The sequence below is a fragment of the Cherax quadricarinatus genome, chromosome 37 (assembly GCF_038502225.1).
Source record: "Cherax quadricarinatus isolate ZL_2023a chromosome 37, ASM3850222v1, whole genome shotgun sequence".
In the NCBI taxonomy this organism is placed as follows: Eukaryota; Metazoa; Arthropoda; class Malacostraca; order Decapoda; family Parastacidae; genus Cherax; species Cherax quadricarinatus.
The window spans coordinates 2,966,997-2,991,687 of record NC_091328.1 but is presented as its reverse complement, the minus strand read 5'-3'; the positions used below and the strand labels follow the sequence as shown (position 1 = coordinate 2,991,687).

Here is a 24,691-nt window from a genome sequence, read left to right as displayed (position 1 = left end):
ATTAAGTCCTTTAAAAAAATTTTCCCTTATACGTTTAAAGGTATATTTTTTTTCATTTATTTTAATGTAAAAATTAATAATTCTATACCAAAAGAATCTTAGAAAACTTACCTAACCTTATTATAACAAGAACAATTTATTGTAGCCTAACCCAACTAAATATATTTTAGAATTGTTTATAATAATTTAATACTGAACAAACACAGTGAAATATTTTTTTTTCGTTAGGTTCAGAATGACTTTGGCGAAATTATTGCATACACAAATTTTCACTTGTCCTATATGGCAAGATGAGCGTTGCTATTTAAGCCAAGATAGCAAGTTCTGCCTATTCGGCACGACATATATATATATATATATATATATATATATATATATATATATATATATATATATATATATATATATATATATATATATATATATATATATATATATGTATGTATGTATGTATGTACATATATATATATATATATATATATATATATATATATATATATATATATATATATATATATATATATATATATATATATATATATGTATGTATGTATGTATATATATATATATTCTCTGCATAAATGCAGTATTTTTAAGGCATTTTTTAAAGCATGGTTAGAAATGCTGAGTTCGCCCTTGTTATCGCCCATGTCAATCTTGCAAGCTGCATGGCGTTCAGTGTTCAATATTATAATGTTTTATGAAGCATATCACAGTGAAAAAAAATCGAATAAAAAACACGTAAGCACTTCCGGGCGTTGTCATACACATCTTCAGAGGAAGTAGCCCTCAGAAGATGTGCGTGTAGGGACACGAAAGCTAATTTTTTTCTGCAATATTATTTTTGTCCACTGATACTTTTGGTTATTTTTAATTATGAGTTGTATAGTGATTTCTTCCCTTAATGGACACTCTTTTTATGTTTAAGCTTGTGATTAGTTACTGATAAAGGGAAAAGAAGTAGCCGAGATATCTCAAGTCTGTTATAGAAAAACATATATTATTTATGTAATAAACGATAAATTTATGTATAAGGAAATAAAGTCATGATAAGACAGTGGCTGCAGTGCTCTCCATCATGATAATCTTCCTGACTCCTCTAGAGAGACGGAGAGATGAGAGAGAGAGCTAACCTTAAACAGTCTCTCCGGATTAATGTGATACCGATCCACCTAGCAGTTAGGAATGTGAGGTAGTGTTGTAGTAAGGTCTACCTTCCTCACATGGTGTCTCTTGTAATAGACAATTTATAGTATAATAGACAATATCTAGTGTAATATTCAATATTTACCAGTATGATCAATATCCCACATAGTAAGATATAGCTAGTTTAATTATGATACTCAAATTATGCAGCAGCGTACTGCCGATAGTACGACGAAAAAAAAACAGGTCCAAAACACGTTTTTACTATGAATATATATATATATATATATATATATATATATATATATATATATATATATATATATATATATATATATATATATATATATATATATATATATATACCTTTGTGTTAATTTCTTATGCACAGGACAATTAGATATTACAACTGAATTTTAAGGTTGTTAGGTTAGGGCACAACTCTGTATTGTTTGCTGTGTTTGTATGTTTGACTTGCACTAGTGATAGTTTCGGTGTTCTTCCATCATTATTCATTTTTAGTACTAGTACAAACCCTTCAGTATTCTGTTAGAGTTACTTCACACTATTTTTTTGTATATGTTATTCATATATGTAAGACTGATCTCATTTATGCTGTATAATTCTGATATATTAAGTGAGTGAAAGAGTAAGCGGATATGTTGTAAATCATTGACAGGTAGACAGGTAGGAAGACAGTGGTGAGACAAGCGGTAATTCAAAGACTCTTTAAACAAGGGAAACATTTATTGAAGGACGTTTCACCCACAGTGGAGCTTTATAAAGCATCGCAAATAATTTCAATACTTACAAGCTCGCTTTACATGTAGAGGTAGCCTTTATTAGTCCTTTGTTGAGACATATAACCCAGCGAGAGCTTTACTAAGTTGCATGATAAAGCCCTCACTCGAGAGGGAAAGTCGTTTACAATAATGTCTTGGCATGTCTACGTTTAGTTGATTTACTACTGAAATACAAGAATCCTGTTTGTAGGTTGTAATGGAAGGTTATACAGGGATCCACAATTTATGTTTGTAGGTTGTAATAAAAGAATGTACAGCAGTGCTCAGCTGTGTGTGTGTGTGAAGAGTACTGTTAGTGTATAGAGGGTGGTGGTAGTGTATGGATGGCGGTGCTAGTGTATACAAATCAATTTCACCACTTCTACACCGAGGAATATATGCACAGTATTGTACATACCAAACGTGTAGTTAAAATATATTTTTGTTAAGGCTGTGAATCTTCCTGATGACCGTTCTTTGCTTCCAGTCATCCACCAGACCATGTGTGATGGATGCAGGAGAGAGAACTTCAGTGGGCTGCGGTACAAGTGCGAGAAGTGCCATAACTACAGCATGTGTCAGGAGTGCTTCTGGCTGGGGCGTTTTTCGCCGCCTCACTCCATACATCATCAAGTCAAGGAATACACTTCCTTCGTAAGTCTGAGATTATTATAATCAAATAAAGGGCTAAACTGACAAGGGTCATGCAGTGCAAGTCTGAGAGTCTCCTTGTGTTGGTCTGTGTGAAATACTCTGTTTCCTTACTGATAATAATAATAATAATAATAATAATAATAATAATAATAATAATAATAATAATAATAATTATTATTATTATTATTATTATTATTATTATATCCATATTTGCTTCCTAAAATTGGAATAAAATTAATCTCTCATTTTATATACACTGAGATACACATCTCTTGTTGCATATACACTGAGAAATATACATCTCTTCGTTTAAATACACCGAGATACAAACCTCGTAGTGTATATATTCTTCGGTGAACCCATCATAGCTGAATTATTAGTAGGTTTGATCCAAGGAAGGGGAGATCAGCTCCAGTTGCTTGTTTCAAGAGCCCTTCACAACATATACACTAGACATAAAACAAATTAGAGAAAAATAAGAGAATTTAAAAAAAAAATTGAGAAACAAAAAATTGATGCAAAAATCAATGGTAGGCGACCCTCTTCCTCGGATCAAATCTGATAACTTCCTGTTTACCTCAGGCGCTGCATGACCCCTACGGGTTTAGCGCTGCATCTTGTGAATGTAGTAATTGACAATACACTGTTCAAGGTTTTTATTTTTGTCCATTTAAATAACAGTTGACAAGAAAATAACGAATATGAGACAAAAGGTACGCGAAAAATTCGTAACATTTTAAAAATCAAACTATAAACAAGAACAATAATGTGAGAACATGACGTTATGGCAGCGGCATTTATTTACAGCATGTCGAAGATTCAGGTCAATAGATTCATAAATAACGGATGTAGACGGCACAATACCACCAGAAACATGAGCCGTAATCACCCTACCTCCCCCGGCAAGGCCCAGTGGCCCACTGAGGTGTTATTGTTGTGACTCACTAGTGTCTAGACACCTGGCCAGAGTTGCCAGTGTCTATTGTTCACTAATGTATATTAATTTGTATAGCATAAAAACAAATACTTAATTTATTACCTACAGAGTTGACCCGACATTACGTCAATAATGATATAATTCTAAATTTGCAATTTGTTAAAAAACGTAAATAGGAGATCCAGAATTAAATGAATAAATAACTAAACTTGTGCTCAATTATAGGATAAATTTATTTCATTATTTCTGAGATTTTCAATTTTTTTCATAATTTTCAAATGTCTCTTTTCGCAGAGAGACTGAAGACTCATTTAACCCCTATATCTAAACTCAGCCCTTTTAAGCAATGACATTTAACCTCGCTATTTAACCAAAGCCATTTAACTAGTCTTATGCAAAACATCAGTATTTACCTAAATGATTCCAGCCACATTTAACCCCGTTATATAAACGCAACCAGGAAAGTCTAACAAAAATGGCGATTTAAACCGAGGTATTTAATTTGTTTATTTAAATTGACCTTGAAACTGTTGCTGACAGGTGTTCGTGTATTTTTTTTTTTTGCAGTTGATGGGGTTCAATGTGTGTTATGTTGCATGCTCGTGTGTTATGTGGATGATAATGTGTGTTATGTTGCATGCTTGTGTGTTATGTGGATGATAATGTGTGTTATGTTGCATGCTTGTGTGTTATGTGGATGATAATGTGTGTTATGTTGCATGCTTGTGTGTTATGTGGATGATAATGTATGTTTTGTTGCATGCTTGTGTGTAATGTGGATGATATTGTGTGTTATGCCGTGTTATTGCGAACTAGGTGGTATTCATGTGTTATGTGGGGTGCTACTGTGTGTTACGTGGTGTCATTATCTTATGTGGTGTTACTGTGTGCTATGTGGTGTTATTGAATGTTACATGGTTATATTGTGCTTTTTGTAGTTCTACTATTTGAGTGGAATCACTGTTACATAGTATTGCTGTGTGTTATATGGTGTTATTTTGTGTTATATGGTGTTATTGTGTTCTAAATAGTGTCTTTGTGTATTATATGGTGTTATTGTGTACTAAATGGTGTTACTGTGTGTTATATGGTGTTATTGTGTGTTATATGGTGTTATTGTGTGTTATATGGTGTTTCTGTGTGCTAAATAGCGTCTTTGTGTATTATATGGTGTTATTGTGTGCTAAATGGTGTTATTGTGTGCTAAATGGTGTTATTGTGTGTTATACGGTGTTATTGTGAGTTATATGATGTTATTGTGTGTTATATGGTGTTATTATGTGCTAGATGGTGTCATTATATGTTATACGGTGTTATTGTGTGCTAAATGGTGTTATTGTGTGCTTAATGGGGTTATTGTGCGTTATATGATATTATTGTGTGTTATATGGTGTCATTGTGTGGTATATGGTGTTATTGTGTGTTGTATGGTGTTATTGTGTGTTATATGCTGTTATTGTGTGCCAAATGGCGTTATGGTATGTTATAGGGTGTTAATGTGTGCTAAATGGTGTTTATGTGTGTTATATGGTGTTACAGTGTGTTATATGGTGTTATTTTGTGTTATATGGTGTTGTTGTGTGCTAAATGGTGTCTGTGTGTTATATGGTGTTATTGTGTGCTAAATGGTGTTGTGTGCTAAATGGTGTCTTTGTGTGTTATATGGTGTTATTGTGTGATAAATGGTGTTAATGCGTGCTAAATAGTGTTATTGTGTGTTATATGGTGCTATTGTGTGTTATATGGTGTTATTGAGTGCTAAATGGTGTCATTGTGTGTTATATTGTGTTTTTGTGTGCTAAATGGTGTTATTATGTGTTATAGGGTGTTATTGTGTGTTATATGGTGTTATTGTGTGCTAAATGGTGTTATTGTGTGTTATATGGTGTAATTGTGCGTTATATGGTGTTATTGTGTGCTAAATGGTGTCGTTGTGTGTTATATGATGTTATTGTGTGCTAAATAGTGCTATTGTGTGCTAAATGGTAGTATTGTGTTATATGGTGTTATTGTGTGTTATATGGTGTAATTGTGCGTTATATGGTGTTATTGTGTGCTAAATGGTGTCGTTGTGTGTTATATGATGTTATTGTGTGCTAAATAGTTCTATTGTGTGCTAAATGGTGGTATTGTGTTATATGGTGTTATTGTGTGTTATATGGTGTTATTGTGTGTTATATGGTCTTATTGTGTGCTAAATGGTGTCATTGGGTGTTATATGGTGTTATTGTGTGCTAAATGGTGCTATTGTGTGCTAAATCGTGTTATTGTGCGTTATATGGTATTATTGTGTTAAATGGTGTTATTGTGTGCTAAATGGTGTTATTGTGTGTTATATGGTGTTATTGTGTGCTAAATGGTGTTATTGTGTGCTAAATGGTGGCATTATGTGCTATATGGTGTCATTGTGTGTTATATGGTGTTATTGTGTGCTAAATGGTCTTATTGTGTGTTATATGGTGTTATTGTGTGCTAAGTGGTGTTATTGTGTGTTATATGGTGCTATTGTGTGCTAAATGGTGCCATTGTGTGTTATATAGTGTTATTGTGTGCTAAATGGTGTTATTGTGTGTTAAATGGTGTTATTGTGTGGTATATGGTGTTATTGTGTGTTATATGGTGTTATTGTGTGCTAAATTTTGTCATTGTGTGTTGTATGGTGTTATTGTGTGCTAAATGGTGTTATTGTGTATTAAATGGTGTTATTGTGTGTTATATTGTGTTTTTGTGTGTTATATGGTGTTATTGTGTGCTAAATTGTGTCATTGTGTGTTATATGGTGTTATTGTGTGCTAAATGGTGTTTTTGTGTGTTACATGGTGTTATTGTGTATTATATGGTGTTATTTTGTGTTAAATGGTGTCATTGTGTGTTATATGGTTTTATTGTGTGCTAAATGGTGTTATTGTGTGTTATATGGTGTCATTGTGTGTTATATGGTGTTATTGTGTGCTAAATGGTGTTATTGTGTGTTATATGGTGTTATTGTGTGCTAAATAGTGTTATTGTGTGTTATATGGTGTTATTGTGTGCTAAATGGTGTCATTGTGTGTTATAAGAACATAAGAACATAAGAATGTAGGAACACTGCTTATATGGTGTTATTGTGTGCTAAATAGTGTTATTGTGTGCTAAATGGTGTTACTGTGTGTTAAATGGTGTTATTGTGTGTTATATGGTGTTATTGTGTGTTATATGGTGTTATTGTGTGCTCAATGGTGTCATTGTGTGTTGTATGGTGTTATTGTGTTCTAAATGGTGTTATTGTGTATTAAATGGTGTTATTGTGTGTTATATGGTGTTATTGTGTGTTATATGATGTTATTGTGTGCTAAATGGTGTCATTGTGTGTTATATGGTGTTATTGAATGCAGATGTAATATATACAGACTTTGCAAAAGCCTTCGACAAGTGTGACCATGGCGTAATAGCGCACAAAATGTGTGCTAAAGGAATAACAGGAAAAGTCGGTCGATGGATCTATAATTTCCTCACTAACAGAACACAGAGAGTAGTCGTCAACAGAGTAAAGTCCGAGGCAGCTACGGTGAAAAGCTCTGTTCCACAAGGCACAGTACTCGCTCCCATCTTGTTCCTCATCCTCATATCCGACATAGATAAGGATGTCAGCCACAGCACCGTGTCTTCCTTTGCAGATGACACCCGAATCTGCATGACAGTGTCTTCCATTGCAGACACTGCAAAGCTCCAGGCGGACATCAACCAAATCTTTCAGTGGGCTGCAGAAAACAATATGAAGTTCAACGATGAGAAATTTCAATTACTCAGATATGGTAAACATGAGAAAATTAAATATTCATCAGAGTACAAAGCAAATTCTGGCCACAAAATAGAGCGAAACACCAACGTCAAAGACCTGGGAGTGATCATGTCGGAGGATTTCACCTTCAAGGACCATAACATTGTATCAATCGCATCTGCTAGAAAAATGACAGGATGGATAATGAGAACCTTCAAAACTAGGGAGGCCAAGCCCATGATGGTCACTTGTTCTCTCTAGGCTGGAATATTGCTGCACACTAACAGCACCTTTCAAGGCAGGTGAAACTGCCGACCTAGAAAATGTACAGAGAACTTTCACGGCGCGCATAACGGAGATAAAACACCTCAATTATTGGGAGCGCTTGAGGTTCCTAAACCTGTATTCCCTGGAACGCAGGAGGGAGAGATACATGATTATATACACCTGGAAAATCCTAGAGGGACTAGTACCGAACTTGCACACGAAAATCACTCGCTACGAAAGCAAAAGACTTGGCAGACGATGCACCATCCCCCCAATGAAAAGCAGGGGTATCACTAGCACGTTAAGAGACCATACAATAAGTGTCAGGGGCCCGAGACTGTTCAACTGCCTCCCAGCACACATAAGGGGGATTACCAACAGACCCCTGGCAGTCTTCAAGCTGGCACTGGACAAGCACCTAATGTCAGTTCCTGATCAGCCGGGCTGTAGCTCGTACGTTGGTTTGCGTGCAGCCAGCAGCAACAGCCTGGTTGATCAGGCTCTGATCCACCAGGAGGCCTGGTCACAGACCGGGCCACGGGGGCATTGACCCCCGGAACTCTCTCCAGGTAAACTCCAGGTAAATGGTGTTTTTGTGTATTATATGGTGTTATTTTGTGCTAAATGGTGTCATTGTGTGTTATATGGTTTCATTGTGTGCTAAATGGTGTTATTGTGTGTTATATGGTGTTATTTTGTGTTATATGGTGTTATTGTGTGCTAAATGGTGTTATTGTGTATCCATGCTATTTGTATGCAGATACATTCATCTACCGTATTATTTGCTGAATTTTTTCTCCACAGAAACAATTTCAGACACTGCATCGTACTTTATACATATCATGTACATATCAGACCTTCAACTCATTACAGAATTTAATAGATTTTTTATATCATACGTATTTCAGACCCCAACTCGGCATTCTTTCCGCCGTAGTTTGCGCTGTGTACCTGATAGACCATCAATAGATAGACCACGGTTTCCCGAACATCCTGAGAAGACCTTAAATCTTTCCCATATAGTGTAAGTATTAGTTGTTATATAGAGGGGTGGGAGGTGCTGGTGGGGGAGGGGAGATATATACGTGCAATGTTAGTGGGGAGACTGTGATCTGGGCGACGGGACAGATGATGTCTAGACTACCATAGAAAGCGTTGTACTTGGAGCAGAAATCACAAAGGAGACCTCTAGCACTACAGGGCAGAATCAAGGGATATGTATTACTACCAGGTCACTTGTCAAAGCCATCTTACACGGGGAAATCCAATAAGGGAGGCCGACATCCATTCACATCACGCTACAAATGACACCACACTCTGGCCCACTTACATCACAGCTACAGATGACATCACAATCTGGCCCACTTACATCACAGCTACAGATGATATCACACTCTGGCACACTTACATCACAGCTACAGATGACATCACACTCTGGCCCACTTACATCACAGATACAGATGACATCACACTCTGGCCCACTTACATCATAGCCACAGATGACATCACACCATGGCCCACTTACATCACAGCTACAGATGACATCACACTCTGGCCCACTTACATCACAGCCACAGATGACATCACACTCTCACCCACTTACATCACAGCCACAGATGACATCACGCTCTGGCCCACTTACATCACAGCCACAGATGACGTCACACTCTGGCTCACTTACATCACAGCCACAGATGACATCACACTCTGGCCCACTTACATCACAGCCACATATGACATCACACTCTGGCCCACTCAGCTATGGTCTGTATACCATGTACACGTACTTGTAGATATAAAGATTATTATTATTATTATTATTATTATTATTATTATTATTATTATTATTATTATTATTATTATTATTATTATTATTATTATTATTATTATTATTATTAATGTTTCCAGACCTCCTTCGCCTCTTCCTACCCACAATGGTTTTGAAGGAGGGGCTGCAGCACCTCCGCCTACCACGCTGGACAGTCGTTCCTCCAGCCGGAGGTAAGTTACTTCCCTCAACAGTAATACAATAGTGGACTACATCGACATTATGTAAATATGACTAAACTTATAAAGTTCTCAGTGAGTGAAACGTCTTTACGGTAAATACCATAACCCGCGTTGTGAATCTTGCTAACACATTTCCCCTCAGTGCATAAGCTGTTTCGTGATTTGCTTTTACTAACTTAAACCATACCACGGGCGGGGACAGAACCCGCGATCAGAGAGTCTCAAAACTCATTTTCGTTCCTGCAAACCGATATCACTGAAGAGTATTTAATAAACAACAGCTACAGCATATTCACCATTTAAGATTGTTTAGTAATCAAAAAGTCTTCTTTAGCGATACAAAATGGCATCACTAACCTTGCTGCTTCTTTTGAAGCTGTGTCAGCAGCTTGCCTGATTGGAGTCAGCTGGATGAAGAACATCGACTTATCGCTCACTACGCCGCCCGTCTGGCTAACCAGACTTCCCACTCGGTGAGGCAACACAAAGGTTCTGTGATGTAAATAGTTTAGATAAGCAACAAGTTAAAGAATGGGGCACTTGTGTAGCATTTAGGAATCTTCATTGTCGAAGGATTTCCACAATATAGATTCCCAAATAACAAAAAAAGGCACAATACCGTGACTGGAACGAAACACAAATAACCCGCACATAGAAGAAAGGAGCTTACGACGACGTTCCTTCCACCTCCACTACTACCACGACTACTACCACTACCTCCTCCTGCCTATATATACCCATCCTGCTCTTCTCCTCGTTAGTGTGACTTTGTAAATGGTCCAAGTCGGACCGAAACGTCGTCGTAAGCTTCTCTCTTCTATGTACGGGTTATTTGTGTATAGATTCCCAAATGTTGGGCAAGTGTGTCTCATTCCACACAGGTACTGTATAACTGAGTCATTGTTCTAGGCATTCTGCATTATTCCTTGATATTTCTTCACGTCAAAACTGGTGATCAACACCGCCAGGTATGTGAGAAAGGCAGGTGTGTATTAATCCTCTGGTGATCAACACCGCCAGGTATGTGAGAAAGGCAGGTGTGTATTAATCCCCACATGTGTTTTACTCGTATAATACATGTTTGCTTGGCATATTTTTTTATTCGATCTTAGTATTCAAATATTAATCTATCATTAACCAGTAAGTCTTAATAAGTAATTACAGTCTTATTAGGTCATTAATATTTTCAGGGGAAGAGCTACTCTTGTTAAGGGTCAGAACGTCTCTCCAACTCTGTCCCACAGTGTTCTTCAATTCATCTTCAAACTCCTCCAATTTACTCTCAGACTCTTTCCCTTCACTCCTGCACTACTCAGATTCACTCTCACACACCTCTCCCGCTCTCGAACCTCTTCGGCTCACTCCCACACCTCACCGACGCTCTCACCCATCACTCCTGATTTTCACACTCATCCAACGATATACTATACCCCAATTTCTCCCTTCAGTGCCCATATAATCATATGTCCTTGCCTGTTTACCTTAGTAATGCTCTTGGGCATTGAGAAGGACAACAGTTAATGTAATCTTATGGCACAGGATTAAAGGATGACTTCAGTTCAATACTTTGCCTTGTGTCAGTTGAATAAGTGTCAGTTGAATAAGCCAGACGTGGGCCACCTCGGCCATCGAGTCTCCTTTACCCACTACAAATACCCACACAGTTCATCTAATTCCATAACTAGAAAAACATTTAATTTATGACCTTGCTGAGATAAATTTATTCAAAGTGTCTCATTTGGGTATCTTTATCCAGAATAAAGACACTCGAATGTTGTACAAATGTCTTAGATGAAGTTGACGGTGCTCAATGTTCAAGTTTTGTATTCTCTTATTTTTTTTTTTTTTGTCTAGGGGAGTGAGAGTGTTGACTCCAGTCCTGGATTTGACGCGTCTTCAGCACAGCGTGAGCTTATCCAGTCACTGGAAGCAAAAAACAGGGATATTATGAGAGAAATCAATGCTCTAAGGTAAAAGAGTGTTTCTTTTTAATTCCATTACAGTCATAGGGTTTATTCAGCGCCTGGGTAGTGGCAGGCAATCATAGTCGACCCAAAGAAGGGGATGGTACCTCCAATTCATTGAATCCAAAGCCCTTTACTAGCAACAAGGTTCTCACTTCATGGGAGACTCTCTAATTTTCTTTACAGTTTTTATTATTATTAAGAGTTATAGTTATTAAATAGCCACAATACAATGGCTGGAACAGGTCTTTAACATGTTGGTTATATATGACCATATTTTTTAAAGGGGTGGACCGGAAAGCCAGCGGAAGGCCTCGGTCAGATGACCAAAAGCTCCAACGGCGGGTCATCATCTGACTGAGACCAGCGTCAGGAAACACTTGTCCTGTTTCCTGACAAATCTTACCTAACCTAGCTGGAACAGGTCACAAAAATCCCTTACTTAGGAGATTAACCTCATAAGATTCCATAATACTCTGAAGGGAATCGTAAGTTCTTTTATTAATGATTTTTCTCCTTGTTCTTGAGAATTAGCATACTGTAGAAAGAGAGATTTTTGTAGAATAAACGTTTCGCCCGTCGTGGTTTCAACGTTTCCTCTAATAAATGTTCTGAACTATACATAAATGTCTTTTTTTTCATATTTTGTCGGTATCACCAGACCATTTTTCACTTAACATAATGTTAGTGATCATGGTGATATATCTGAGGAGAAACATGATAACCAAATTAAAAATTTGAAGGTGAAAGACGCAGTGAGTGTTCTTTGTAAATGTGCGCTTTGTAAATAAGGTGGGTGTGTTGCAGGTCAGTGGATCAGCATTAAATATTGAAGAATGAGACCCTTGTGGGACTGATTACCTGAAACTCTTCTTCATCTTTTAACCTGTATTGGACTGTATTGGACTGAAGAAGCCACTGGCTGGCTAAACGTTCCCTCAGTAAAGATTCCCCAATGTTGCACAAGAGTCTCATTCTTCAGCCACAGAAATGATGGAGTGACAGAAACATCAAATATATTGAAAGAGTCGAGTTGTTATAAGTTACCAACCACTGGAACTGTGTGTTTATTCACTGCTCATTAACAATTCTGCTGCTATCGCAGTTAATTTACTGCCAACTTACAGGTGTCGAAATTACCACATAGCTTAGTTCTACATCCATTAGTCACAGGTCACAACACATCCATAATTAAATACTAATCGTGGGTTATAAGTCATAATTTTGGGCAAAAATGAATATCTTCCCACTGTTTAGGCCGAAGATTGAGATGTTGGGTTCATTCTGAGGCTCTTGGGATGCACGGTGCCAGTCACTATAGTAAGGTGGTCCAGGGAAGTAGAGATGCTCAGATTCAGCAAATCCGAGATATAGAAAGATTATTATTTAATATATTCAAAGCCATGACAAATGAAACTAAACTGGCTAGATAGCCAAGGGAAATTTTAAGGAAAGGAGATAGAGGCACCATAGCCCTTTTCAGACGCTCTTTTCTCTAATCTTGGGTATCGTAGAATCGTGCGTTCTTCGTTACACGAACTCGAGAGAGTTAATAGACCAAGCAGTAAGTGTGCAATCAAACGTAATGTTCCAGAGATAACTTAAGCATGGTTGTTTTGCAATAATATTCTTCTCTCATATTTAAGTTCTAAGGAAAATATGATTGCCCGTGAGAGCAGCACATCTTTACAAATTCAGTTGGGTTTCAGGAACAGAGTGTATGTTTGCAGGCGGCAGCAGGAGCGAGTCGAGGGTAGCAGCAACCCGACCCTGGTAGCTGAGTTAAGAGTTCTCCGGTCACATCGCCATGAACTGGAATCAAATCTATCCTACCTCCAAGATTCGCGCAAGCAGCTAATGCAGCAGCTAGAAAGCCTCATGAAAATGCTCAAAGTAGGTGCAGTGTAGTACGTTTTTTTCCTACTAGCCTGTATTAGTAATTTTAGGTGGGCTGAACTGGAATGACCTGACTAAGGGTCAGGTAGGTGGTGATGGTTGCCGATATGATGCTTTCCAGGGCATAGTTCTAGCTGCTCAGTCAAATTATGTTCCAAATAGGGAAATCAGATCAAACAAAAATGATCCTAAATGGATGAACAATAGATTAAAATATCTGATTGGTCAAAAGAGAGGCATATATAGGCAAATCAAAAGAGGAGAGGGGCAATTAAGAAATCGATATATTCAGTTAAAGAGAGAAATAAAAAAGGGAATTAGAAAAGCAAAAAGAGATTATGAGGTTAAAGTTGCAAAAGAATCGAAGACTAACCCAAAAGGATTCTTTCAGGTATACAGAAGTAAGATCAGGGACAAGATAGGCCCACTCAAAAGTTCCTCGGGTCAGCTCACTGACAGTGATAAGGAAATGTGTAGAATTTTTAACACATACTTCCTCTCAGTTTTTACACAGGAGGATACCAGCGATATTCCAGTAATGATAAATTATGTAGAACAGGACGATAATAAACTGTGCACTATTAGGGTCACAAGTGACATGGTCCTTAGGCAAATAGATAAATTAAAACCTAACAAATCCCCAGGCCCTGATGAACTGTATGCAAGGGTTCTAAAGGAATGTAAAGAGGAGCTTAGCACACCTTTGGCTAATCTTTTCAACATATCACTACAAACTGGCATGGTGCCAGATAAGTGGAAAATGGCAAATGTGATACCTATTTTCAAAACAGGTGACAGGTCCTTAGCTTCGAACTATAGACCAATAAGCCTAACCTCCATAGTGGGAAAATTTATGGAATCAATAATTGCCGAGGCAGTTCGTAGCCATCTTGAAAAGCATAAATTAATCAACGAATCTCAGCATGGTTTTACAAAGGGGCGTTCCTGCCTTACGAATTTATTAACTTTTTTCACTAAGGTATTTGAGGAGGTAGATCATGGTAATGAATATGATATTGTGTATATGGACTTCAGTAAGGCTTTTGACAGGGTCCCACATCAGAGACTATTGAGGAAAATTAAAGCACATGGAATAGGAGGAGAAATTTTTTCCTGGATAGAGGCTTGGTTGACAAATAGGCAGCAGAGAGTTTGCATAAATGGGGAGAAATCAGAGTGGGGAAGCGTCACGAGCGGTGTTCCACAGGGGTCAGTGTTGGGCCCCCTGCTGTTCACAATCTACATAAACGACATAGATGAGGGCATAAAGAGCGACATCGGCAAGTTTGCCGATGACACCAAAATAGGCCGTCGAATTCATTCTGACGAGGACATTCGAGCACTCCAGGAAGATTTGAATAGACTGATGCAGTGGTCGGAGAAGTGGCAGATGCAGTTTAATATAGACAAATGCAAAGTTCTAAATGTTGGACAGGACAATAACCATGCCACATATAAACTAAATAATGTAGATCTTAATATTACGGATTGCGAAAAAGATTTAGGAGTTCTGGTTAGCAGTAATCTGAAACCAAGACAACAGTGCATAAGTGTTCGCAATAAAGCTAATAGAATCCTTGGCTTCATATCAAGAAGCATAAATAATAGGAGTCCTCAGGTTGTTCTTCAACTCTATACATCCTTGGTTAGGCCTCATTTAGATTATGCTGCACAGTTTTGGTCACCGTATTACAGAATGGATATAAATTCTCTGGAAAATGTACAAAGGAGGATGACAAAGATGATCCCATGTATCAGAAACCTTCCCTATCTACAGCATCGTCAGGAATAAATAAAGGGGATGTAAATAGTGTGCGAAAATATCAGCGCCTCCCAATGGTTTTAAGTTGGAAAAATTCAGATTCCATCAAACTCCCAAGTACTCAGCTCAAGTATCAACCTGATAGCTTGTGCTACCAGATTGTGACCTCCTTAGGTTGGGTGCTTCTCCGGTACATGTTGATAGGTCTACAGTCATGCAGTATCTTCAGTAGTAGACGATTTATGTTATCTATTTTAATGGCTTCTTCTACTTTGTGTTTTTGCTGTACAATTGTTGTTGTCTTCTGATATGCTCTACACACTTTCTTGCTTAGAAAAACCAATGTGTAACGGTTTTTAAGGATTAGAATAGTTGCACATAGCACCTGGGCTTTATTTAAAGAGGTGTTAGGTACGGTACCTACATTCTGAAGGATGAGTGGGAGTGGTTCAGTTCAGTAGGTGATTTCAACTGTGACGTGGGTCCACTTCTGACAAGACAGCTCCTGGATGAGTGATGGTAAAGGTTTTTCCTTCTCTGAGTCAGTTATCGCAAGTAAGACATAATCGATTTCATCTAACATGTTATCCACTGTGTAGAATGGAGGTGAACTCTTCTCCAGGCTGAGGGACTGACCACCTCAGAAACTATTTCTCCAAGGTTAGTGGACTGATTACATCTTCATTTCACTACTACACCTGCTGCTTCTGTATTTGACTGAAGAAGCCTACTGTGTAGGCGAAACTTTTCAACAATAAGGATAAACAACTGTTGCACAGGTCTTAATCACCACGTTATTTTCTACACTGGTTTGTTATTGTTGCGAATAACTATTAATGTATATCATATTCACTGTGTTAGTGAGCACTCCAGCACTCCAGCACTCCAGCACTCCATTAGACTGACCACTTTCATTCAATATATGGAACTACAGAAGTGCTGGCCCTTTCCAGAGAAAACATCTCACGTAATTTGGTTATATGGAACCAACATACAGTAGAGAGACAAATTATAGTCACTTTTATCAGTAGATAATGTCAGCTTTTTCTTTATTTTCAGTATTCTCAAGCGCAGGTTCAAGCTGCACTCCAGATAATTCTCCTGATGATAGTTTAGCCTCACGAAGTTTAAGGAACGACCTGTTAGTGGCGGCTGATTCTGTGACAAATGCAATGTCCAGCCTTGTTCGGGAATTAAACTCAGGTCAGTATTAACAGCCTTGATGTTTAGTATAATAATAGGTTATTTTCTCTGAGAAAACGTTCTACCTCAAGGTGTAACAACTTTTAATTTGCCATCTACAGTGAACTCACTATTATCCGAATTAATTGTGGCTGAGTCCTCGTCTCTCTGAGATGGAATTCCAGTCCAAAATATTTTTATTTTTTTGCATCTAATTGGGGAAAGATTTTTATAAGTAGAAAATTACATAACTTGTATTGGCAGATATTTGAATAAAATTACTTAAAAATTTACAAAAATTCGCTTTACACATTCCAGAAAAATCTGAAATATATGATAATAGCCCCAGTCTACGTGTGGTGGATCTCGCTGAGAAGTCTAAGGAAATGTATTCTCTGTAAGTTGACGAGAGACTACATTAGGTTACAGCAAGAATTTTAGCAGTAGAGTTGCACTGGAATGGAGCGAATGTGTTGACCAAAAACCAAGCGATAGTTTAGCAGAACTTATCAGTCAACGTGTTGCGTAGCTCTTACAACTCACCACCACAAACCAGCCAGTCATCACACTCCAATGATTTCATTTGCCTCACCTCTGTAGGAATCTCACTTATTTTTTCTTCTTGCCCCAGAAACATTCACACACACATAGGTGAGTACACACACACACACACACACACACACACACACACACACACACACACACACACACACACACACACACACACACACACACACACACACACACACACACACACACACACACACACACACACACACACACACACACACACACACACACACACACACACACACACACACACACACACACACACACACACACACACACACACACACACACACACACACACACACACACACACACACACACACACACACACACACACACACACACACACACACACACACACACATCACACACCCGTGTCCCTTTCCCCCACACCAACACAAGTTTGCTTAACAGAATGAGGGATGAGTGACGCTGGAGCTAGCCCATCAGTGCTAAGATCGTGCGTCGACAATATAGTGCGCTATGTAATAACGACGACCTTATTCACTCACACATGTGCTCTGGGTCACATCTAACCCCCGCGAACAGCAGCCCACGGCCCCTGCAAGCAGCTGAAGGCCACATATACGCAATCTAATAAATTGTGGATACCCTGTTGGCAATCAAAAGTTCTGTAAGAGGGAACCTTACTCACATCCTTAAAACGCCTCGTCTACATGCTTCAGAAAAATTCAGAACTTTTGAGGCAGGTGGATGGAAGGTCCGGCAAATCAGAAGCCCGAGGCACCGTTAGGACATGGCGCAACATACTTCTGTTTGGCAACGTACGTTGAGCGGTACCATCAAGAGGTGGAAAATCACTAGCCTCATCAACCATCAGAGCCGTGTGTAACGTTCCTAGAGCTGTCCCATCAACAGAGAAGTCGCCGAGGCAGATACCAGAAAAGAACCACTAATAGCGAGAAAGATTAAGTACAATTTAGCAAAAATGAACGGAAAAGGCAACGCAGCTGGGGCAGTCAATATAATTATCAGCGATGATAAAACCATCCCCAGACATTAAACTACAACTCAGGCACTGAGAGATGAGCACTCCAGGGTAGTCACTGTCAGCAATAACTCTCGGGACCATTAATTTTGCAGTCATATGTTAATAAATCAACTGCATCGTTCTCGTTACGTTCTGCGAGGACGTCACGATGGAGTACAAGCGCAGCTCATCACAGAGCTGGTTAATCCACTAGACGTAACCACAAACATAACTTTGTGTAAATGTTCTCTGCAAAATCGTAAATGAAAGTCTGTAACTAATTTACTACTTTTCTCAGAGTACATTGATACTGGCTTAGAAAGGTTAATTATAAACTCGGTCTGTCACAAGTACTCTTGATGGCGAGGAAAGTAACTGTGAAATATCTTGCTCATGACTTCATTGATTTTAAAAAACTTTTATATTTATCTTCATCAGTGCAAAACTGGTTTAATAGCAGAGTATTTCTTTCCAGTTGAAGGTTTTTAAGTAAACCTCCATTATTGAATGGAAATTAGTTTGTTACATGTATTACTCCAGTCGCCCAGTATCTGGATAAGAGGGAGTTCACTTTAGATCATTTTAATTCGATTTCTTAATAAGGCCAAGTGGGCAAAATATAACTGTGATATTCTCATACTTTATTGTACAGTACTTCATATTTCCAAATTTCTAAATATAAAGAACTGTAATTATTTTCAATTAAATAATCTTTTGTAATTTTTACTAATTATATATTGATATATTGAAGGCATATATGGCATGATTGTGTTTCCCGAAAAGCAAATAATTAAATAAAAAGTGAAGAAATGAGAAATGATTTGGTATAACTAAGTATACATACAACATTTAAAAGGAATTGGGATGGGTCGCATTACATTAAAGGAATGACATTATTTTTGATAGAATTCCCGAGGACAGAATAATATTTCTTCATTCCCATATTAACTATGCCTAGAAATTTAATATATTTTTCAGCTTTGCAAAAAAATTTTTTTTCTTGTGAGAAGTTAACATATTTTCTGTTGTAGCTTTGAGAAAATTTAACCTTAACAGCACCACGAAGTAGTGATGCGCTTTTTTTTTAGCATCAACTTTCGTTGTTTCTCACAGAAAAAATCAGTAAATACGACTAATGTAAATAACGTCCGTGACTCATCATTTTGACAGATTTTTATAAGATAACTTTTAACATATCAATTAAATGGGGCTTATTAGTTGGCTATCCTTTTTTTTTACAATGTACAAGACTTAATGATCACTACAAACTACGTTTCACTCGAGAAAAAAAGACGAAAATAAATTAGAAAATAGTGTATACACGTAATTTTTTAAGAAAATGTGAGACAGGAGGATCTGTCTTAAGGTAAGTTGGAACTGCACTCTCCCACTCCGATACATTCTAATTTAAGCACATAAGAAAGGAGGAACATTGCAGTAGGCCTGTTAGCCCATACTAGGCAGGTTCTTCTAAATTATTAACAAGGGTTTCCTTGTTTGCCAGAATTTTCTTCTGACGTATGTTATGAAAAGTTTAGTATTTCTCCATCCATAATTCCGACGGTTATAAATAACAAAACGACACAATACAGTGACTGCAACAATACACAAATAACTTGTACATAGAAGAGAGAAGCTTACCATACCACGGGCGGGGTTAGAACCCGCGATCATAGAGTCTCAAAACTCCAGACTGTCGCGTTAGCCACTGGGCCAGCTAGCCACAATAAGATTCATCTGACTAGGTATATTTATACACCATAGGAAGGTTAGCATAGGCTACCACTGTGGTATGCGGTATGTTTTTTTTGCAATCGTGTCATTACGATTTCGTGAGTCATATTCACGGCTTTGAGGGGACTTGAGCTAGAGTTCATCACGGCCATGCTAGCTGGAGATTCGTCTGTAAAAACTTGCATGTGTGGTCACAGTGGTGCCTATGCTAACTTTCCTATGGTGTAGAAATATATCTAGTTGGATGAATCTTATTGAAGCTAGCTGGTTCAGTGGCTAACGCGACGGTCTGGAGTTTTGAGACTCTCTGATCGCGGGTTCTAACCCCGCCCCTGGTATGGTTTGTTTGCAATTGTGCCATTACAATTTCATGAGTCAAGAGAGAAGCTTACAACGACGTCTTGGACCATTTACAAAGTCACACGAGCCGAAACGTCGTCTTAAGTTTCTATCTTTTATGTGCGGATTATTTGTGTATCCGAAGGCTATTTTAAAATTGGTCAGCGAAGCAGGAATTGTCGCTACTTTATTTATGTGATCGTCCAGTGACAATCTTTTTGTTATTGGTGACTCCTAGGTTCATCTATCTTTCTTCTATATTTCTTCTATATTCTTCATAAGGCCTGTTTTAACTCTCTTTTCATTCACCTACATTGAATTTTATCAGTTATTCATTATTCCGCTTCTTCGGTCGGCAGATCTTCTTTTAGAGACAGAGTCATTCTCGGCGTGCGATGCAACGAACCCACAATTGGATCAAAACACTCATAAAAGAGAGAGTAAGCCTATATTATGAAATACCAAAATAAAACAATAAAATAAAGTCATTACAAAAATGTTTTGTTGATATTCAGTAGTAAAGTTCGACTTACGACCATTTCGACTTACGACCGGTTTCTCGGAACCGAACTCGGTCGTAAGCCGGATGGTAGGTGTATAAGGTTTCCCACGGGAGGTGCAATGTAACTTCCCAGGAGTGAAACCTCGTTATAATAAAGGCCTGTTTTATTTTGTCCCTTCATACACAGCCATCTTTATTTTCTGCCTTAACTCTTCAACTCCGAACATAGATCTACTTTTTTTTTTTTTTTTTTTTTTTGACATTTGCATCATGGCAAACATGTTCATAGATTTTATTTTTTTTCTGGCAAGTAGTTCGGACAAATCAGAAACATTAGTGGGGCAAACAGTGATCCCTGTGGCACTCCGCTTTGACATTTTACCTCATATTACTGTTGTTGTTTTTATTTAAACAAGAAATCTTTCATCCACTGAAATAATTTGCATTTTATTCCTCCTAAGATCTGACGTTTCCCGATCAGTTTCTCATGAGTCATCCCATCTGAGACCTCATTGTCCCTCGTGTAGTAGACAGACTTAAGAGGCACATAAGTTCCTCAGTCTTCTAATATCATGTTCATTTGTCCACTATAATCTATCTTGTTCATAATTATTATCGCATTTGCTTTGTTTCGTAGCGTGAAGTCCAGGATCTTTCCTTAATTCATGGTATAACTTAACAAATCTTTGAGGACAGTTGTGCTACACAGCTCACACCTCTGTAACACAACTGTCATCAAAGATTTGTTGAGTTATACCATGAATTAAAGAAAGATCCTGAACTTTACCTTGCCAGAAAGAGCAAATGCGGTAGTAATTATGAACAAGGAAGATTATAGTGGAAAAATTAAAATGTTATTAGAAGACAGGGGGACTTACGTGCCTCTTAAAATTCAATACACCAAAAAATCGCTATCATAATGAACGTAGTGTAACAGCAATATTTAATGTAAAATAATAGATTAAGGTCTTTGCAGCAAACAAGGCGTTGGTTTCTGTTGCAGAGAAATGCTTAGACTATGAAAGAAAACAAACAATCATCTGGTTAAAAAAACAATAGAGTATAAAAAAGCAGACGTTATAAGGAATACAGATATTTTTTATATATTCTTTCCCGTTCCACTTATTTCTCTTCATAGGTTAACATAAACGTGTGAAAGCATAACTTGTTAAATATTCCACATCTATAACCATTTTAGCACACGTATATTAAATAATATATGAAATTACAGAAAGTTCAGATGATGACTTGCTGCTAAGCCGTCAGCTACCTGAGCGAGGTAAGTTACTTAACAAAATCCTTGGCTCAAAAAAAAAAAAGAGAGATATATTGTGTCACTTTGCTATTTTTCATTTGTATATTTAATGTAAAAAAAATTCTACTCTTAACTCTCGTGTGGTACTAATGCTCAGAATTAATATTTCCTCTGAAGTGCTGTATGATCACTTTTTCAAAAGTCAAAATATATTTTTTTAGTTATCATTTTATTAGATTACAGTTCATGTACAAATGTACAATATCAAATTTGATTCCACAAATAACTCTCAATTTTTTTTTGTTTTGCCATCATTAATGTCTATAATTTGTTAAAATTATTTAAATATATTATGAATGCATGGTAACGTGAGAACTGCAAATTCCAGCCATAAGTCGAGGCAAGTGATTGGGGTCCAGGAACTCGTTTTAATTATTATTATTATTATTATTATTATTATTATTATTATTATTATTATTATTATTATTATTATTATTATTATTACTATTATATTATTATTATTATTATTATTATTATTATTATTATTATTATTATTATTATTATTATTATTATTATTATTATTATTATTAATATTATTATTATTATTAGAAGCAGCAGCAGTAGTAGTACGTTTAACATATAACTGCATTCATGCAGTGCTTGGGAAATGGGAGGTAAACTGGACTGATCCAAGGAGGGGGGATAGCTCCAATTCCATGAACCACGAGCCCTTCAATGGCAGCAAAGCACCGTACTTTTTCCATAGACCTGACTAACACAAGAAGTGTCACCAGAAGACATGAACACTTGTCGTAGGTACTGGGGAGACACATGAAGTGTTACCAGAAACCTTGAACACTTGACGAAGGCACTAATGGAGACACATGAAGTGTTACCAGAAGCCATGAACACTTGTCGTAGGTACTGGGGAGACACATGAAGTGTTACCAGAAACCTTGAACACTTGACGAAGGCACTAATGGAGACACATGAAGTGTTACCAGAAGCCATGAACACTTGTCGTAGGTACTGGGGAGACATAAAGTATTACCAGAGTCGGAATCATTCTTACATGCCTTGTTGCTGGTGAAGGGCTCTGCATCCAAGAAATTTGAGCCATCCTTCCCCATAAACCTGATTTCCTCCCATTCCCCACGAACTGTGTGACCCATACGTATTTAGTGCTTCCTTATGATTAAAATAACAGCAATTCCACCAACAACAATAAAAGTAATAATAATAATAATAATTATAATAATTATAATAAAATTAGCAGTAATAAAGAAATAATTTTAATGATTATATTTCTCAGAACTTTTAGCATAATTAAATGGAGAAAGAAATAACGTATTATATTTTTTTTGTTATGCTACGACTGAATAAAATATGAATATTTTACTGTAATCACAATCTGGGTACAGTATAATAATTTTTTACCGCAATGATAGTGATAATTACATATTTTTTTTATTTTTTTAATTGGAATTTGTCATATGTCGGGCATAAAATGGGAACGTGACTGGGATCCTTTTTTTATGGATGTAAAAATGGTCGACTTATAGCTGAGAATATAAACATCTGTGTATATTATGTGTGCATGTATAAACACCTGTGTTGGTGGTGTGTCAACTGCAAGATATCTCTGCATTTAACATGATACAAATCCATTATATGCAGAGCAGATACTTAGGGAAGTTATGACTCACGAAATCGTAATGATACGATTGCAAACAAACCAGAGTACAGGTGTGGCTCACGCGCTGGCCTGGAATTTTACGACTCACTTGCCGCGAGTTCCATCCCCACCCGTACCGTGGTTTGTTAAGGGACGTCGTTCTCTCGCTCTTAGTAGAGCTTAATCACGTTACTCAGAGCGAGATGTGGTATGCTTTTCTCTCCTAAAGTGACCCCTCCCTCCCCCTCTTTTTTTATACAATATCTGCCGGTTAGTCTCGCTTCCTTCACCACGAGTTTTCCTCTATATAGTCATTGAAATCCTTCCACTTGTTCTCTACATTCATTTGAGAAGAATCTCTTCTTTATTTCGCCCATTTTTATGCTTAATTGGCAATCTTAACTTCTTTTGGTACATTATTTACGTTTGCGTATCCTCTTGGCGCATTCTGAAAAAAAATCTAAATTAATAACATTCGCCCATTTAGTGCTTAAGTGTTTTATTTATACTTAACAAATATGGTTCCATGCAAGGTGTTTAATGTGTTCATAGGTCGTGATAACTTTCGTGTACCCAAGAGAAACTGTTGAGGTTAGAGGCGGAGTTTGGGGGGGAGGTGTATTATTATTATTATTATTATTGTTATTATTATTATTATTATTATTATTATTATTATTATTATTATTATTATTATTATTATTATTATTATTATTTTCACAAGAAATGCTAAACCCATTGGAGGATGTGCAAGGTAGGAAGTTGAAAGTGAATTAAATATTACGTGTCAGACTGGAGGGAAAAAGCGTATGGAGAAAGTGAATATTCTTAAATATCTGGGAGTGAGTGTGTGTGTGTCGGTAATTCATATATTAGAGACGAGCTGAATCGGAATAGACGAGTGGAAAGGAGCGTTGAGATGTCAGCATCAGAGCGCAGTGGTGGAGATACTTTTGAGTGGGTGTGTGGACCAGTCATTGTATGTTGTTATAGATAGTAGGAGCAGAAATATCGTATTTAAGATTAATATGTGGTGTGAATCTTATGTACAGACTAAGAGGTAAAGAAATTAGAAGATGGTGAGGGTTTCTTTTTATTAGGGGGGGGGAAGGTATAATTCAAAATGTTGAAGAAAAGTTTTCGAAGTCATTAGGAAGCTTCAGGCTAGATGGAGAGTCGCTTTTGGGGTAATGGTTAAAAGAAGGATTTGAAGATCCATCCTGAAAGTGGGTGCATAATGTGTAGTACAGTGACAACAATCTGAAGGA

At 37.2% G+C, this 24,691-nt stretch overlaps 1 protein-coding gene across 1 annotated transcript in view; it reads left to right on the top strand.

Annotated features, from left to right (window-relative positions):
- The window catches only part of LOC128702709 (dystrobrevin beta), a 56,970-nt gene that overhangs the window by 26,338 nt on the left and 5,941 nt on the right, over nucleotides 1–24,691 (top strand). The window contains exons 9-16 of the mRNA XM_070091710.1: nucleotides 2,416–2,582; nucleotides 8,455–8,570; nucleotides 9,455–9,547; nucleotides 9,933–10,029; nucleotides 11,411–11,526; nucleotides 13,230–13,413; nucleotides 16,210–16,381; nucleotides 21,728–21,775. Coding sequence (XP_069947811.1) covers nucleotides 2,416–2,582; nucleotides 8,455–8,570; nucleotides 9,455–9,547; nucleotides 9,933–10,029; nucleotides 11,411–11,526; nucleotides 13,230–13,413; nucleotides 16,210–16,381; nucleotides 21,728–21,775 — 993 coding nt within the window. The remainder of the gene's footprint in view (nucleotides 1–2,415; nucleotides 2,583–8,454; nucleotides 8,571–9,454; nucleotides 9,548–9,932; nucleotides 10,030–11,410; nucleotides 11,527–13,229; nucleotides 13,414–16,209; nucleotides 16,382–21,727; nucleotides 21,776–24,691) is intronic.